This window comes from Somniosus microcephalus, chromosome 5 (genome assembly GCF_052327205.1).
Source record: "Somniosus microcephalus isolate GS21.2 chromosome 5, FLI_Smic_1.0, whole genome shotgun sequence".
NCBI classification, from domain to species: domain Eukaryota; kingdom Metazoa; phylum Chordata; class Chondrichthyes; order Squaliformes; family Somniosidae; genus Somniosus; species Somniosus microcephalus.
The window spans coordinates 139465951-139485429 of record NC_140991.1 but is presented as its reverse complement, the minus strand read 5'-3'; the positions used below and the strand labels follow the sequence as shown (position 1 = coordinate 139485429).

The 19479-nt window shown below is 47.6% G+C and overlaps 1 protein-coding gene across 1 annotated transcript in view; it reads left to right on the top strand.

The window, feature by feature from the left end:
- LOC147117355 (putative acyl-CoA dehydrogenase 6) overlaps positions 1-19479 on the top strand; it is a 103023-nt gene that overhangs the window by 34984 nt on the left and 48560 nt on the right. The window contains exon 2 of the mRNA XM_085988284.1: positions 18999-19128. Within this exon, the coding sequence (XP_085844410.1) occupies positions 18999-19128 (130 nt within the window). The remainder of the gene's footprint in view (positions 1-18998; positions 19129-19479) is intronic.

Here is a 19479-nt window from a genome sequence, read left to right as displayed (position 1 = left end):
AGATCTAGGCCTAGAAATTCAGTTGCTTGCGCCAGCTGGTAGCGCCTTAGGAGGAGGAGATGTTGGGCGCTAGGCGGCTAGCGGCCGGGCGCAGCGCGATCTGCGCCTCTCCCCAACTTCACTAGAGATTTAGCGTCGGCGCAAAGTCTTTGCGCGCGCTCAGCTGCGTGCGCAGATCCTGACGTCATTTCATCGTGCAACGCCCTTTGTGCGCCCCAAACCGGAACTTCAGTGGCGCCGCCCTTCTTTGCGCCTGGCGCCCCCAGCGACTGGTAGAGTGGAACGGTTCCCAGTTGCTGCGGGGTGCGGGGGGCGCTATTTAAAGGGGACTCCTTCTGCATTATAAGTGACAGCCATTTTGTGCCAATCCTTCTGTGTGAGAGACAAAGGCAGAGAGCTTTCTGCTTTGACTCAGCGCTCGCACAGGTACTTCTGGCTTCAGGCCAGAGCTTTGCACTTGGATTTCACTTTCAGTGCCATAGCCTTGAGTCGCCACATATACTGTAATGGGGGCTACAATGGGTGGAAACGTTGGCTTTCTGCATTGCATTCAAAGGGATCAGAGACGCCGTGAGAGAGCGCCAGTCATGGCCAGACGGAGAAGGGCCAACAGGTGTCGGCACAGGAGGCCTTACCCACCCAGGGTATACCGCCAGCAGTTCTCATATCTGAACATGTCTGAGGAGCAGTGTGTTCGGAGGCTGCGATTCAGAAGGGAGGTGGTCACTGAGATCTGCCACCTGCTTCGCAGAGATCTGCAGCCACAGCTGAGGAGCAGGACGTCTCTGTCGGTGGCAGTGAAGGTGACGGTGGCTCTCAACTTCTATGCCACCGGCTCCTTCCAATCCGCTACTGGGGACATTGCCAACATTTCCCAGTTCGCGGTACATTGCTGCATCCAACAGGTGAACAATGCCCTTTTCAGAAGGAGACGTCAGTACATCTCCTTCCCCATGACCCTGGACAAGCAGCAAGAGCGTACAATGGGATTTGGAAGAATAGCGGGCTTCACCATGGTCCAGGGCGTAGAACTGATGAACCAGCATTGGTCAGGCCTTGCTTCAGGGCTGCAGTGCGCAGGGCATGGCAGCCAGACAAGTCCACCCTCCCCCTTTAAGAGCTGACCGGCGCCAGAGTGTCTGCCGTCAATCAGCAACTCGCCGCACCTGCGCTGCGCCCGCCCTTGGGGGTATCGCCCCGGACCGCCGGCTTAGCGCCTAATGATAGTCGTGCATCGCCTGTTTTAGCGCAGCAGCAACCTCTTGGGGCGATGCGACTGAATATCGGCGAAGGTGGCGCGAACTTTAGCGGCTGCCCGACTTTAGCGCCCCGAACGTGGCTATACTGAATTTCTAGGCCCTAATATTTTAGGAACGTTGCATGAATAGTAAATTCTACCAGGTACTGAACAACCGAAAACAATTTTTTATTGATGGATCAAGAACCTAGATTCTGTGAAAAACATCAATTAAAAATGTGCAATTTCATTTTAGCTGATTAATTCAAAGCTTGCCCCCATCTCCCCCAGTTATTCTTGGGTGTAGTTCAGTTCAAATAATTCACTGTATCTTAAAAAAAATTACAATGGCTAGCGAAACATCTAGTTGTAATCTATTTGAAATCTAGGCTAGTATGTTTCAAATTCTAATAAAGCATAACATTTTTGTATTGTATAATCACCTTACTTTATTCGAATATATTAGTGGTATGTTACTTTGTATGATTGGATTAAAAGTGGAGTTGAGTCTATCGTGTTTAAAATATTTAGTTTTTTTAGGTAGTGTACAATTTTGTTTCGGATATAGCAGAAGAAATTCTAATGAAAACATAGTTTGACTCATCAGCTACTGACATGAATGTACTATAAGACAGCCTATGAATCAGTGAGCTGCAGTATTAGCATAACTTTAAGATGGCAAGGAAATATGTTGAAATGATAAATTAGGCAACTTAGACATCCATGTGTGAGCTGCCAGCCAAAGGAGCATTTATATCAGATAATAATTATTCCTGGAATCTGATAATGAGTGTTCTTTACCATTTATAAGAACATAAGAAATAGGAGCAGGAGTAGGCCATACGGCCCCTCGGGCCTGCTCCGCCATTCAATAGGATCATGGCTGATCTGAACCTAGACTCACGTCCACTTCCCTGCTCTCTCCCCGTAACCCCTAATTCCCTTATCAGCTAGGAAACTGTCTACCTCCGTTTTAAATTTATTTAAAGTCGCAGCTTCCACAGCTCTCTGGGGTAGCAAATTCCATAGATTTACTACCCTCTGAGTGAAGAAGCTTCTCCTCATCTCAGTTTTGAAACGGCAACCCCTTATTCTAAGATTATGCCCCCTAGTTCTAGTCTCCCCCATCAGTGGAAACATCCTCCCCGCATCCACCCGATCAAGCCCCCTCACAATCTTATATGTTTCGATAAGATCGCCTCTCATTCTTCTGAATTCCAATGAGTAGAGGCCCAACCTACTCAACCTTTCCTCATAAGTCAACCCCCTCATCTCCGGAATCAACCGAGTGAACCTTCTCTGAACCGCCTCGAGAGCAAGTATATCTTTTCTTAAATATGGAAACCAAAACTGTACGCAGTATTCCAGGTGTGGCCTCACCAGTACCCTGTATAACTGAAGCAAGACTTCCCTGCTTTTATACTCCATCCCCCTTGCAATAAAAGCCAAGATTCCATTGGCCTTCCTGATCACCTGCTGTACCTGCATACTAACCTTCTGTGTTTCATGCACCAGGACCCCCAGATCCCTTTGTACTGTAGCACTTTGCAGTTTCTTTCCATTTAGATAATAACTTGCTCTTTGATTTTTTCTGCCAAAGTGCATAACCTCACACTTTCCAACATTATATTCCATCTGCCAAATTTCTGCCCACTCACTTAGCCTGCCTATGTCCTTTTGCAGGTTTTTTTATGTCCTCCTCACTCACTGCTTTCCCTCCCATCTTTGTATCGTTGGCAAACTTGGATACGTTGCACTTGGTCCCCTCCTCCAAATCGTTAAGAGAGATTGTAAAGAGTTGGGGTCCCAGCACTGACCCCTGCGGAACACCACTAGTTACTGATTGCCAACCCGAGAATGAACCATTTATCCCCACTCTCTGTTTTCTGTTAGATAGCCAATCTTCCACCCATGCCAGTATATTACCCCCAATCCCGTGATTTTTTATCTTGTGTGCGGCACCTTGTCAAATGCCTTTTGGAAGTCCAAATACACCACATCCACTGGTTCCCCTTTATCCACCCTGTTTGTTACGTCCTCAAAGAATTCGAGCAAATTTGTCAAACATGACTTCTCCTTCATAAAACCATGCTGACTCTGTCCGATTAAATTATGCTTATCCAAATGTCCTGTTACTGCTTCCTTAATAATGGACTCCAACATTTTACCAACCACAGATGTTAGGCTAACCGGTCTATAGTTTCCCGCCTTCTATCTAACTCCCTTTTTAAATAAGGGCGTTACATTAGCAGTTTTCCAATCTGCTGGGACCTTTCCTGAATCCAGGGAGTTTTGGAAAATTACCACCAATGCATCCGCAATCCCTACCGCTACTTCTCTCAAGACCCTAGGATGTAAGCCATCAGGTCCAGGGGATTTATCCACCTTAAGTCCCATTATCTTACCGAGTACCATCTCCTTAGTGATTTTAATCGTGTTTAGCTCCTCCCCCCTATAGCCCCCTGTTTGTCCAGTGTTGGGATATTTTTAGTGTCCTCTACTGTAAAGACAGATACAAAATATTTGTTCAGCGTATTTGCCATCTCCATGTTCCCCACTACTAATTTCCCGGTCTCGTCCTCTAAGGGACCAACATTCGCTTTAGCCACCCTTTTTCTTTTTATATAACTGTAGAAACTCTTGCTATCTGTTTTTATATTTTTTGCTAGTTTACTTGCATAATCTATCTTCCCTTTCTTAATTAATCTTTTAGTTATTCTTTGCTGGCTTTTAAATGCTTCCCAATCTTCTATCCTTCCACTAGATTTGGCTACTTTATATGCCCTTGTTTTCAGTCAGATACTGTCCTTTATTACTTTACTTAGCCACGGATGGCTGTCTTTTCTTTTACGCCCCTTTTTCCTCAGTGGAATATATTTTTCTTGAAAGTTGTGAAATATCTCCTTGAATGTACACCACTGCTCATGTACCGTCTTACACCTTAATCTATTTTCCCAGTCCACTTTAGTCAACTCTGCTCTCATACCTTCATAGTCTCCTTTATTTAAGCTTAGTACGCTGGTTTGAGATCCAACTCTCTCACCCTCCAACTGAATTTGGAATTCAACCATGTTATGGTCACTCATTCCAAGGGGATCCTTTACTGGGACATTTTTTATTAATCCTGTCTCATTAAACAGGACCAGATCTAAGATTGCCTGCCCCCTGGTTGGTTCATTAACATACTGCTCAAGGAACCCGTCCCTAATGCACTCTATGAACTCTTCCTCAAGGCTGCCCTGCCCAATTTGATTTGTCCAGTCAATATGAAAGTTAAAATCTCCCATGATTATAGCTGTTCCCTTATTACAAGCCCCAACTATTTCCTGATTTATACTCCGACCAATAGAGTTGCAACTGTTAGGAGGCCTATAGACTACGCCCATTCGTGACTTTTTCCCCTTATTATTCCTTATCTCCACCCAAACTGTTTCACTATCCTGATCCTTTGACCCAATATCATTTCTCACTATTGCAGTGATTCCAGCTTTTATTAACATAGCCACCCCACCTCCCTTTCCTTCCTGTCTGTCCTTCCTAATAGTCAAATACCCCTGGATGTTTAGTTCCCAGTCATGGTCACCTCGCAGCCACGTTTCTGTAATGGCCACCAGATCATACCCATGTGTAGTTATTTGTACCGTCAACTCGTCTATTTTGTTACGAATGCTGCGTGCATTCAGATAAAGAACTTTAAAATATGTTTTGTGACAATTTATTCCTGCTTTTACCCCCTTTACTACTTTACCTTTAGCTTTATGTATTCTGTCCCTTCCTGACACGCTCTGGTTTTTAATTTCCCCACTGCTACTTTGCTCTATTGCCTTCTCTGCTGACATTTTTATTTTTCGCTCTCTTGAAACCTCCCCCCCACTAATTAGTTTAAAGCCCTGTCTACAGCCCTAGTTATTCGATTCGCCAGGATTCTAGTCCCAGCACTGGCCAAGTGAAGTCCGTCCCAATGGAACAGCTTTCTCCTGTCCCAGTACTGGTGCCAGTGTCCCAAGAAGCAAAACCCATTTCTCCCACACCAGTCTTTGAGCCACGCATTTAACTCTCTGATTTTATTTACCCTAGCCAAAATTGCTCGTGGCTCAGGTAGTAATCCAGAGATTATTACCCTTGTGGTTCTGCTTTTTAATTTGGCCCCTAGCTGCTCATACTCCCTCAGCAGAACCTCTTTCCTTGTCCTATCTATGTCGTTGGTACCAACATGGACCACGACAACTGGATCCTCCCCCTCCCACTCCAAGTTTCTCTCCAGCCCAGAGGAGATGTCCTTAACCCTGGCACCGGGCAGGCAACACAATCTTTGGGACTCGCTCTCGGCTGCAAAGAACCCTATCTATCCCCCTTATGATACTATCCCCTATCACTACAACATTTCTTTTTACTCCCCCCACTTGAATGGCCCCTCGTTCCACGGTGCTGTGGCCAGGTTGCTCATCCTCCCTGCAGTCCCCGTTCCCGTCCTCACGGAGTAAGAGCCTTGAACCTGTTGGACAAGAGCAAGGGTTGCAGCTCCTCCAACACTACCTCCTGGATCCCCGTAGCTGCCTCACTCATAGTCACACGCTCCTGTCCCTGACCACGGAATACATCTGAATTAGTTAATCTAATTGGTGTGACTACTTCCTGGAACACAGAGTCCAGGTAACTCTCCCCCTCCCTGATGTGTCGCAGTGTTTGAAGCTCGGACTCCAGCTCTTCAACATGGAGCCGGAGTTCCTCGAGCGGCCAGCACTTACTGCAAATGTGATCACCGTGAGCATCAATGGTGTCCACCAGCTCCCACATATTGCAGCAGTAACACATCACCTGCTCTCCCATTCTATGTAATTAATTAAATTTATTAATATTATTTTTAAATACCCTCTGCCCCGATTCTAGATGATGACTATCACACCTCTATTTAATTGAACTTACCAACTTATAAAATTTACCAACAAATTAAATCAAATCAATCCCACCAATTACACTTCAGTTAAATAGTATATTTAAGGGCCCTGGTTTATAAACAGTCCCCGCTACACCTCAGAGACTTTAGAAACTATAAACCACAGAGTTAAAGTTTAAAAAGAGAGAAATACTCACCAACCAATCACTTACCTGCTTTCTGGTGACGTCACACCTCGATTACTTTTTACTTCTCTCCTTCCCTCTGAGTTCCAAGTTCGGAGACTGGTACGCCTACCTGGGTCTCTGGAGCCTTTTATAGCCCTGCTGCTGCCGCTGAAATTCCCGCCAACGCACTGAGGCAGCTTATTCACAGCTTGGAAAAACATGCTGTGTCTGGCTTAGCTATCAGTCAGTTAATACAAGTGTTTCGTAGATATTGTTGTCCACATGAGTCTTATTCTGATCTTGTTCATAAACGTTAGGTGATGCGCTATCAATTACTCATAAAAGACTGAGAGTTAAGAGAGTAACTAAAGGCTTTTATTAGCAAAGAACAGAGCATGCCTCTCGTGGTTGACTGGGTTCCAAGAAGGCAGGGGGCTGCAGGTCAATCACCTTTATACCTGGGCCTGTGTGGGTGGAGCCAGCCGAGACATGTTGAGGCATGCATAGGTACAACAGTGTGTAATAACAACAACAACAACAACAGTGGTTTACCACATTCACCCCTTGTTTAAAATTGAGTCCGGCGGGGTGAAGTGTACTAAAGGTTCGTGTAAGTAAGTCTATCAGGTGGCCTTGTATGCCGTCCTGATCGTCGTGGTGGCGATGGTGCAGCATCCAACGTTGAGTCTGGCGTCTCATTGAGTGGTTGGGTGGTCAATGACGGGTCCTGGGGCTGCGGCATGCCGTCTAGCGGGGTTGGGTTGTGGGTAGTGGTGGATGGCAATGGTAGTGTTTCAGGGGCACCCAAAGGTGCGAGATCTCGTGTGGGGGCTGTGTCCTCCCGCCCGTCCGGGTACGCTACGTAAGCGTACTGGGGGTAGGCGTGGGTAGTGGTGGATGGCGAGGGGGGTGTTTCGGGAGCACCCGAAGGTGCGAGGTCTCGTATGGAGACTGTGTCCTCCCACCCGTCCGGGTACACCACGTAAGCATACTGAGGGTTGGCATGGAGGAGGCTCACCCTCTCGACCAGGGGGTCCGTCTTATGGGACCTCACGTGCTTCCGCAGTAGGACGGGTCCTGGAGAAGTCAGCCATGTCGGTAACGAGATCCCCGATGTGGACTTCCGGGGGAAGGAGAACATTCTCTCGTGAGGGGTAGCATTGGTGGCTGTACAGAGCAGTGACCGAATGGAATGGAGCGCCGCAGGGAGGACTTCCTGCCAGCGAGAGGTCGGAAGGCCCTTAGATTTCAAGTTTAAAAGGACTGCCTTCCAGACCGTCGCATTCTCCCTTTCCACCTGGCCATTCCCCCAGGGGTTGTAGCTGGTGGTCCTGCTTGTAGCGATACCTCTCGAGAGCAGGTACTGCCGGAGTTCGTCGCTCATAAAGGATGAGCCCCTGTCGCTATGAATATAGCTAGGGAAACCGAACAAGGCGAAGAGGTCATTCAGACATTTAATGACCGTGGTACTGGTCATGTCTGAGCAAGGGATGGCAAACGGGAAACGGGAGTACTCGTCAATTATGTTGAGGAAGTACACATTGCGGTCGGAGGAGGGGAGGGGCCCTTTAAAATCGACGCTCAGCCGTTCAAAGGGGCGTGTGGCTTTGATCAGGCTTGCTCTGTCTGGCCTATAAAAATGCGGTTTGCACTCGGCACAGATTTGGCAGTTCCTGGTCATGGTCCTGACCTCCTCGATGGAGTAGGGCAGGTTACGGGATTTGATGAAGTGAAAAAACCTGGTGACCCCCGGGTGGCAGAGGTCATTGTGGAGGGTCTTCAGTCTATCGACCTGCGCGTTGGCGCATGTACCACGTGATAGGGCATCTGGGGGCTCATTGAGTTTACCGGGCCGGTACAAGATATCGTAATTGTAGGTGGAGAGTTCGATTCTCCACCTCAAGATCTTGTCGTTCTTGATTTTGCCCCTCTGCTTATTATTAAACATAAAAGCTACTGAACGCTGGTCAGTGAGCAGGGTAAATCGTTTTCCGGCCAGGTAATGCCTCCAATGTCGCACAGCTTCCACAATGGCCTGGGCCTCCTTTTCGACAGAGGAGTGTCGAATCTCGGGGCCCTGGAGGGTCCTTGAGAAAAAGGCCACGGGTCTCCCCGCCTGGTTAAGGGTTGCAGCTCGGGCAAAGTCGGATGCGTCGCTCTCCACTTGGAAAGGGATGGACTCATCCACTGCGTGCATTGTGGCCTTCGCAATATCTCCTTTTATGAGAGTGAAGGCTGCACAGGCCTCTGCTGTCAGGGGGAAGGAGGTGGACTTGATGAGGGGTCTGGCTTTGTCCGCATAGTTGGGCACCCACTGAGCATAGTACGAGAAAAACCCTAGGCATCTCTTCAGTGCTTTTTGGCAGTGGGGGAGGGGGAGCTCCATAAGGGGGCGCATCCTGTCGGGGTCGGGGCCGATGACTCCGTTCTCCACTACACAGCCAAGAATGGCAAGGCGCTTGGTACGAAACATACATTTGTCCTTGTTGTATGTTAGGTTCAGCCGCTGGGCCGTACGGAGGAATTTTTCTAGATTAACATCGTGGTCCTGCTGGTCGCGGCCGCAGATGGTGACGTTGTCTAGATAGGGGAAAGTGGCCTGGAGCGCGTTCTGGTCAACCATCCGGTCCATCTCCCGTTGGAAGACTGAAACCCCGTTGGTGACGCCGAAGGGAACTCTGAGGAAGTGGTAGAGACGACCGTCAGCTTCAAAAGCTGTGTACTGGCGGTCCTCAGCCCTGATGGGGAGCTGGTGGTATGCCGACTTCAGATCAATCGTCGAGAACACCCGGTATTGTGCTATCTGATTGACCATGTCAGATATGCAGGGGAGTGGGTATGCATCTAGCTGGGTGTAGCGATTGATCGTCTGGCTGTAGTCAATAACTAGGCGCTGTTTTTCGCCAGTCTTCACTACCACCACTTGTGCTCGCCATGGGCTGGTGCTACTTTCAATAATCCCTTCCTTCAGGAGTCTCGCTACCTCGGATTTAATGAAGCTCCTATCCCCGGCACTGTAACGCCTGCTTTTGGTAGCGATGGGCTTACAGTCGCGGGTGAGGTTAGCGAACAAGGAGGGGGGGGGGACTTTAAGGGTGGAGAGGCTGCAAATGGTGCGCGGCGGGCGATTTAAAAGCTGCTGGCTGCAGACTGTGAGTGGGGGGAGGGGTCCGTCGTACGCTAATGTGACACTCTTAAGGTTGCACTGAAAATCCAACCCCAGTAGAACGGCAGCGCAAAGATGGGGCAGGACCAGGAGTTTAAAATTTTTGTATTCTGTGCCCCTTACTGAAAGGGTCGCTACACAGTAGCCACCGACGTCCGCTGACTGGGCTTTGGAAGCCAAAGAGATCCGATGTCGCGTCGGCAGGACCGGGAGAGAGTAACTGCGCACCGTGTCGGGGTGGATAAAGCTTTCCGTGCTCCCGCTGTCAAAAAGGCAGGTAGTCCGACGCACTGAGGCAGCTTATTCACAGCTTGGAAAAACATGCTGTGTCTGGCTTAGTTATCAGTCAGTTAATACAAGTGTTTCGTAGATACTGTTGTCCACATGAGTCTTATTCTGATCTTGTTCATAAACGTTAGGCACTTAGTATATAGGTTCATATGCAAAAATGGTTCAGATGGCATAGATGTGACTGGTGGCCATGTTTCCAATTGGTAGATTTGATCGTGATACTTACATTAGTGGAGGGAAAATATAGAATTTAAAGAATTGACCAGAAACCTTTACTACTTGAACTGTTTGATTGCGTAAATATCATGACTTTTGCTACTGAGGGAGGGGAAGCAGCATATTAAAAGTCCATATTTCTTCCAGTGGATAAACTCTCAAAGTTTGTCATAGAAACAGTTGAGCTAATTTTATCTGGAATTTTAGGAAACCTATATGAGGTCAGAGGGGAAAATTAGGTTTGGGCGCAAACCAGGGGCTGCATAAGCTGCACACGCCAGAAGAGGCCGGCCCGAGAACTACCTGAAATTGGTCCTTGGGCCTCATCTTAATATTCCTGGCAAGCTGCTGGCATCTGTTGTGCCTCCACAGGCAACTCATCCATTTACACTGCCAAATATTGGGCCACTTGCCTCGCCTGCAGCGACCCTAAGGTAAATCCCAGGATGGGGGATGGAGCAGCAACGGGGGTGGGGTGGAGAAGGTGGGCAATATAGTATTATGGAGTCTGGGGAACTCTCCTGGCTCCACAGGAATGTATTTTACATTCTTTTTTAAAGTAACCTTTTGCTGGCAGTTGCTACTTAAGCCGCAGCAACCACTTGAGAATTCTGATTCTCTCAATCCAATTTGGCATTGGGAGGCCTATAACAGGTGTTGCACCCCTCATTTACAGAGTGTAACAGCCCAACCCAATACCTGGTTGGACACCTTTCAGGCATCCTTGGGGCGCAAAAGGTTGGTCCCCGAAAATCTACCCCGTTGCACCCATTTACACCCAGCAAAATGGGTGCATTATGTCAAATTTCCATTCCATAGACTCAGGAATCAAGACCTGTAGGTTGCTGATGGTGATCTGCAGCCAGAAGGTCCTGATTGAAGTTTGAAATTCACAGGGGGTGGGTGGAGGTGCTTAAAAAGTTTAAGAACAATCCTCACCTATATGTCTGTGACCTGGCCCTGGACCTCAGTAAACCCTCCTGCAGTGCGGATGGGGGCTGGCCCCGGTGGCCTGTACTTTGATTGCCTTTGCTTGGTGATGCCCAGGCATTCAGACTGGAGAATGAGGTGGCGACTGGGAACTTCCCTATCTGCCTCATTTAAATTGTATTGTCTGACCTGCACCTGCTGCAAGCGTAAGTAAGCCAGGCTTTTTCTGCCTCCCCCCCCCACCCCCCCCCACCCACCATCCCATCCCTCCCCATTAAAGGGGCACGGATAGGACAGCTGGGTCCCCACCTCTTTATCCTGACCTTTCCTTCTGAGTAACTGAGCATTATTGGCGAGACACATTCAATCAATTTAGTTTTCTCGTACCACTGAGCAAGGCATTTTCCTCAACCATGAAGTTAAAAGTGAATCACCTTTCTGATCTAATATTTGAAGTCATGAGAATTGCAGTATTTATCAATGTCCTAAATTTAAGCACTTGAAGTCAGTTTCCCAGACTATACAATTAATTATTACAAGCCACAATTAATAATGTGTCAGTTTCCCTGTTGTTACCAGTACGCAGGGTATAGAAAATGGGGCAGACCCCCACAACACTGACTTTTTGTCCCTTTTCAAATGTGTGCATTTCCGGCGGTGAATGGGTGGGCACAAGCAACCCCTGCCAGAAACCGGCTGTAAGTTGCAAATGGTATGGGAATGGTGCGAAAATGCTGCAGTAAAGCCTTCCTCGTCACTTCCTGTGGTCACGGTGGTCAGATGCCAGTTCTACTGACTGCCCATATAAGTTGACATTCAGAGTTGCTAGGCTATGCCATTTGGTTGAAAACTATTTAAAGTAACAGCTAACAACTTCCATTTCAAATTGTACGGTCGTTTCTGCTAGTGCTTGTGAGGGGACATGCTGCACTGTGTATCAAGGGCATTTTTAGCAAGCCTGTTTGGAATCCTTTGGAATACCAGTGCGAATATTACTTGGAGGAAGAACATTTGAATGCATGGGAAGAAAGGCTTTTCCATAGGAGGAGGGCCTCTGTCAACGTTAGCCTGCAAAGGTACATATATTGTCATGGTGGAACAATTCATGCATGGACTTGAGTTGACCAGGGAGGTAGTGCAACATGCTGCAGGAGGGCCTCCAGCTGAACCCCAGGGTAGGTACCTTGCTGTTAGTGCCAAGGTACAGCGAGCCCTGAACTATTTTGTTTTGGGCTCTTTGCAAGTTGGTAGCAGGGGCATCACTAACATCTGTTGTTTACAAGAGCTAGCAATCACATCACTTTTCTCATGGTCAAGAGAGAAAAATAAGAGGAGGATTATTTGAAATGGTAGGAAGTTCAGGTTGTCATTGATGGCTTGCATATAACCTAATATGCTCTGGCTCACAGGAGTACCTCATACAGGAACCTCAAGGGCTTCTACTCCATCGTCGTACAGCTTGTTTGTGATGATCTGCACAGTGGCCACTTATACAGCAGCAGTCATGATATCTTTATTTTACAGCATTCCGCCCTGCCCCCATTATTTGCTACTAACCAATGTTGGATTTTGGAGACCGGGGACCTGTCTACGCATCAAGAACAATGGAGCACGGGTATAACAAGGTCCCTGTCTCCATCACAGAAAACCTTTGCTCTCCAGCTCCTTGCTAGTAGGGAAGTGCGGGTAGCCCATGAGAGGGATGATGCTGAGTGGGGACATGGAAGTGGGGGCTACTCTCAAAGCGCTCTCACTTCTCCCCCTCAGTCAGAGCCCCAGATGCTTCCTCGGATTGCGATGGCCGAGTCTGCCCCTGCACAGTCGCAGGAGGAGCAGTCTTCAGCGGGGCTCTCACAGACTCCAAAACCCAGAGGACATCCGCCAAAAGTGTCAGTGTAGTCGCAGCAGGGAAGTGAGCAGCCTGCCTCTACCTCTGCTGAAGCCACAGGGGTTGCACCTCGTAGAAGCGTGTGTATAAGAAAAATGTCACAATCCTAATTGCATAAGGATATGCACATTGTTATATAAAGAAGTGTTAGTGTTAAGGTCCCGTTACTGTTATCACACACATAAAAGTATTTATTTTCACCACTTTCCAGTCATGCCCATTTTTGTCTGCTGCCTTAGAAGTGGCTTTGTGAGTTGGAGTGAATGGTGAGACATTACGTACCCTCTAGCAATGGGGGTCAGTGTGAAAGGAATGGCTTGGTCATCGTAGAAATGCTTTATGGTGTTGTTGTGGAGTCAGGGGGGAGCTTGACAAAGCATGTGGCAGCCATATGGGTGCATTGCAGGAAGTTAACTAAATCTGGCCATGATGAGGCCATCCCTGGCAGCAATGTGCTCCGCTGCTGGTGCCATCTGGCCCTCGGTTTCCTCCTCCTCCTCCTCCCCTTGCTCCTCATACAGCTCTAATCCTTGCTGCTGTGCTATGTTGTGCAGCGCGCAGCATACGACGGCGATTCTGGAGACCCTGGCTGATGTGTATTGGAAGGGCTCCTCCAGATCTGTCGAGGCATCTGAAGCGCATCTTGAGCATGCCTATTGTTTTCACAATGACACATCTGGTGGACATGTGGCTTTCATTATAACACTCCTCGGCCTCATTGCTTGGCCTCCTCAAGGGTGTCGTGAGCCGCATCTTTAGTGGATAGCCCCTTTCTCCAAGCAGCCAGCCAGTATGTCTGTTTGGTGGTGCGAAGAGCTGAGGGAGGGTGGACTGGCACAGCACGAAAGAGTCATGACAGCTGCCATGGAATTTGGCACACCATGCATGATGATCTTCCTATGATTGAAGACCAGCTGCACAGTGAGGGAGTTGAAGCCCTTGCGGTTCACAAACACTCCAGAGTGATGTGGGGGTGCTCTGATGGCCACACGTGTACAGTCCATTATGCCTTGCATCCGTGGGAAGCAAACCAGCGCAGCAAAGCCGAGCACCCGCTCAGTAACACTGGCTTCATCAGTGACAAAGTTCACATAATTGCCTGCCTTGTTAAACATGGTATTGGTGACCTCTGATGCATCTGTAGGTGGCCAACTGCGAGATGCCGCAAATGTCTGCTGCAGATCCATGGAAGGAGCCTGGTATGAAGAAATTGAGGACGGTGGTGACTTTGACTACCACTGGTAAGAAGTGTCCACCAGGTCCTCTGGGCTGCAGCTCTTGCTCCAGTAAACTGCAAATGTCTGCGACGACCTGGCACGATAGCCTGAGCCTCCTTTGGCACTGCTGCTCAGTCATGTTGAGGAAGCTCATCCTGTGCCTGTATAATCTGTGTTGGGGGTATCGTCTCTGGTGCGGTGCAGCCCTGCGCTGATGCCCTCTGTCTTGTGGAGCATCAGGTCATTGAGGAGAGGATTGGTGGTGGTGTTGCTGCTGCTGGTGGTGGAGCTTATCTTGGTCCATTTCTGAGAACCAAGGTGAGACAGTATAAACGGCACCCATGCTGATGTCATAGATGGCAGGTCAAGTAGAGATCAGAGGACCAATCTGTTAATGTTGTGATAGTTATTAGCAATGTGGTGAGAGTGGCTTCCGAGGTTGTAGAAAAGACTTGCAAACTCTAGCCACCTAAATCTGTGCACAAAATGGAGTCAGCAAGAGCCTTTCCCATAGGCAAGTAATAAGATAACATGTGGGAGTATTTATTTGGATTTCTATGCTCACCATTAATGACCTCGCACAATGGCCACTGAGCTTCCGCCTCACGTTGACACGAGATTCCCGAGCTGCGTGATTCCCATGGTCATCCAGTAAAAATCAAAAGCTCTGGTTAAAAACCCTGTTAAGGATCTCATAACAAGCACTTAATTACTTTAATTAATTAAGTCGACCACCTCTGCCATTTGGGTCCAAGACGCGCTAGGAAACGTGCACAAGTTAAATGCGCAAGGCGGCGAGTTCCTGACGGGCTCGCAATTTCGCCAATTTTTACTGCTGATCTGCCTCCAAACCTACATGCCCAACAGTGGGAAAATTCCAGCCTCTGTTCCTGGAGCCTGTGAGGCTGCTGGCAGCTGTGTTTCTGAGAGACTCCTCAGATTAAGGTGGCATTTAATCTCTGAGTACAGGCCTGAGATGTCCAGCTATCGGTTACAATACTTATACAGCTGTGCTGCCTACTTGCTCACCCATGTGAAGTCATCAGAGGGGAGTGGCAAAATGGTATGTTGTCATTAGGAGAGATAACAGCATCATGTACTGCCAGTTCATGCCTGCCTCTGCACTCATCCTCTATGTCACTACCAGCTAATCTGCAGATGGCAAACCCCAGCACCAGTAATGGCCTTGTCCATTCACTCAACAATCTACCCCATGGAGGATCTGACAGTGCAGCTCAAGGCCTTTGTGGTAGCAGTCTGAGCATTCATGAGAGGTGCAATGATGGTGAGCAGGGCCCCTCCTGTGGGAGGCTCCACTACAGATATCCCTGGAATTGCCATACACTCCAAGGTAGACTACAGAATGTTTAATCTCACTCATTAGAAATGACACACGTGATTTGTAGAATCCTTCAAGCTAGCCACCATGTGAGGAAAGCAGGTAGGCCCACCCCTCAATGACTCCAAACATCTTTCATGCTCAAAGCATCCTTTTAAAAGCAGAGCTCCAGAGATCAAAATTCCTGTCCTCATCATCTGTGGATTAATGCAGTCTGACTCCCCAGACAGTTTCCTTCTGCTTCTATGGCACCTGCTTCTGCTCACTTGTTCTCTGTTCGCACTGTGTACTCTACTCAGGCTTACTTTCTAAATCCCTTGGATGGGTGTATTGGTGCTCTGCTTGCCAGGGTCACTATGAGTGACATGATGTGCTGTGAGTTGCATGGTTGGGAGCTACCTCAGTTTCTCCTGCTGTACGTACAAAACCGTGTTACCAACTTGTTCACGTTACAACTTAGTTGGCTGCAGCCTTTGTCTATAATGCTGTCGGGGACCTGCTGTTCAAAACATTCTTTGGTTTCAGTGAATGTACGAATAAGATGGAAATGGAAGGAAGGATAAGTGTTGTACAAACACTGCGCTGCTTCCAGGTCTCTTGCTTACCCATCTCCTGCTCCTTCTTCAAAGTCTTGTCGCTATATGTGACACAACAGATCTCGGCAACTACAGACTCCATAAACTTACTTCAATACTGGGTAGGAAACCAATTATCAAGAGTAAGTGTGAAGATTACCAGTGTAATAATCTAATAAACAACAATCATCATGGATTCAGAAAAGATCTTGCCTGATTAGGTTACTGAGGGAAGTAAGGGTAGAAATTGTGGAGGTGCTGGCCACAATTTTCCAATCCTCCTTAGATACAGGGGCGGTGCCAAAGGACTGGAGGATTGCAAATGTTACAACCTTGTTCAAAAAGGAGGAGAAGGATAAAACTGGCAATTACAGGCCAGTCGGTTTAACATCGGTGGTGGGGAAGCTTTTAGAAACAATAATCTGGGAAAAAATTAACAGCCACTTGGACAAGCATGAAAGTAAGACTTGCATTTATTTATTTTTATTCATTTGTGGGATGTGGGCGTCGCTGCCAAGGCCAGCATTTATTGCCCATCCCTAATTGCTCTTGAGAAGGTGGTGGTGAGCCGCCTTCTTGAACTGCTGCAGTCCGTGTGGTGAAAGTACTCCCACAGTGCCGTTAGGTAGGGAGTTTCAAGATTTTGACAGCGACGATGAAGGATTGGCGATATACTTCTAAGTCAGGATGGTGTGTGACTTGGAGGGGAACTTGGAGGTGGTGGTGTTCCCATGCGCCTGCTGCCCTTGTCCTTCTAGGTGGTAGAGGTCGCGGGTTTGGGAGGTGCTGCCGAAGGAGCCTTGGCGAGTTGCTGCAGTGCATCTTGTAGATGGTACACACTGCAGCCACGGTATGTTGGTGGTGGAGGGAGTGAATGTTTAAGATGGTGGATGGCATGCCAATCAAGCGGGCTGCTTTGTCCTGGATGGTGTCGATCTTCTTGAGTGTTGTTAGAGCTGCACTCATCCAGGCAAGTGGAGAGTATTTCATCACACTCCTGATGTGTGCCTTGTAGATGGTGGAAAAGCTTTGGGGAGTCAGGAGGTGAGACACTCGCCGCAGAATACCCAGCCTCTGACCTGCTCTTGTTGCCACAATATTTATGTGGCTGGTCCAGTTAAGTTTCTGGTCAATGGTGACCCCCAGAATGTTGATGGTGGGGGATTCGGCGATGGTAATGCCTTTGAATTTCAAGGGGAGGTGGTTAGACTCCCGCTTGTTGGAGATAGTCAATGCCTGGCACTTCTGTGGCGCGAATGTTACCTGCCACTTATCAGCCCAAACCTGAACGTCGTCCCGGTCTTGTTGCATGCGGGCATGGAGTGCTTCATTTTCTGAGGAGTTGTGAATGGCGCTGAACACTGTGCAGTCATCAGCGAACATCCCCATTTCTGACCTTATGTTGGAGGGAACGTCATTGATGAAGCAGCTGAAGATGGTTGGGCCTAGGACACTGCCCTGAGGAACTCCTGCAGCGATGTCCTGGGGCTGTGATGATTGACCTTCAACCACAACCATATCTATAGTGCCTTTCACGACCACCGGGCGTCCCAAAGCGTTTTACAGCTTTTTGAAGTGTAGTCACTGTTGTGATGTAGGAAAGCATGGACTAATAAAGGAGAGCCAGCAAGGATTTGTTAAGGGCAAATCGTGTTTGACTAACTTGATTTGAGTTTTTTGATGGGGTAACGGAGAGGGTGGATGAGGGCAGTACAGTTGATGTTGTGTATATGGACTTTCAAAAGGTGTTTGGTAAATTATCACATTAAGCTTGTTAGCAAATGTGAAGCCCATGGGATGAAAGGGGCAGTTGCAGCTTGGATACAAAATTGGGTAAGGGAAAGAAAACAGAGCTGTGGTGAATGGCTGTCTTTTGGACTGGAGAGAGGTAAACAGTGGCATTCCCCAAGGTTCAGTAATAGGACCACAGCTGTTTTTGATAGACATTAATGACTTAGACTTGGGGGTACAGGGCACAAGTTTGAAATTTGCAGCTGACACTTAGAAGTGTAGTAAACAGTAAGGAAGATAGTAATAAACCTCAAGACGACGTAGACAGGCTGGTGGAATGGACGGACACATGGCAGATGAAATTCAGTGCAGAGGAGTGTGAGGTGATACATTTTGATAGGAAGAATGAGGAGAGACCATACACACTAAATGGTCCAATTTCAAAGGGGGTGCAAGAAGAGAGAGACCTGGGGGTGCACAAATCTTTGAAGGTGGCAGGATAGGTTAACAAAGCAGTTAATAAAGCATATGGGATCCTGGGCTTTATAAATATAGGCATAAATTACAATAGCCAGGAAGTTATGCTAAATCTATATAAAACATTAGGTCAACCCTAGCTGGAGTATTGTGTCCAATTCTGGACACCACACTTTAGGAAGGACATGAAGGCTTTGGAGAGAGTACAGAAGAGATTTACTAGGATAGTTCCAGTGATGAGGGAATACAGTTACGTGGATAGACTAGAGGAAGCTGGCGCTGTTCTCCTTGGAGCAGGGAAGATGTGATAGAGGTTCTTTAAAATCATGAAGGATTTATATCGAGTAAATAAAGAGAAACTGTTTTCAATGGCTGAGGGGTCAATAATGAGAGGGCACAGATTTAAGGTGATTGGCAAAAGAACCAGAGGCAACATGAGGTATAACATTTTTACACAATGAATGGTTAGGATAGGGTGGTGGATACAAATTCAATAGTAGCTTTCAAAAGGGAATTGGATAAATACTTGAAGGAGAAAAAAGTGCAAGGATATGGGGAAAGAGCGGGGGAGTGGGACTGACTGGATTGCTCTTCGAAAGAGCTGGTGCAGACTCGATGGGCTCAATGGCCTCCTTCTGTGCTGTAACAATTCTATGATTAACCTGACCATCCATCATTCTTGTTGGATGAGCTAAGATGGGCCTTCCCCAGCTATAAAATCTTGTGATCTTGTAATTTAAAGAATAAATGCTGCATCTAAAGTGGAGTTGTCTCCAACTGTTTGCTAACCACACAGAAATGATATGTTGGGCTTAATGGCCATCGATACAGCTAGAAAGACTGTAAAGTTTTCCTTTCTTTTCCCAGAATATGGTGGGCTTGGTTTGGATTTCAGCTACAATATAGCAGTGGCGGAAGAGCTGGGAAACATACGATGTGGCGGAATTCCCATGGCAATCGGCGTCCAGAGTGATATGGCTACACCAGCTCTAGCCAGGTATGACTACATTTTTTAGGGTGGCATGTATTTTTGGGCAGTTATTCGATTTAGGCAACTTAGAAGTGTTGTCAAAGAAGTTAAGACAGAACTAATAATTTGTTGTCATGACTTCACAAAGTAACAGCATTGACTGAGATTTGGCCTTCCACTGGTGCTTAAATGTAATTATAAATATTCCATTCAATTGAAATTATTCGTATGCTCACAAATAATCAAGTGAAAATGATTAATCATATAATGAACAGGTTGCCAGTAAACGGTTTGGAGCCTTCGGGCTGGATTTTCCTGACCATGGGCCCAGAGGTGTAGGCCTTCTACCCGTTGCCCCGACACTGCCACAGTTTCCTG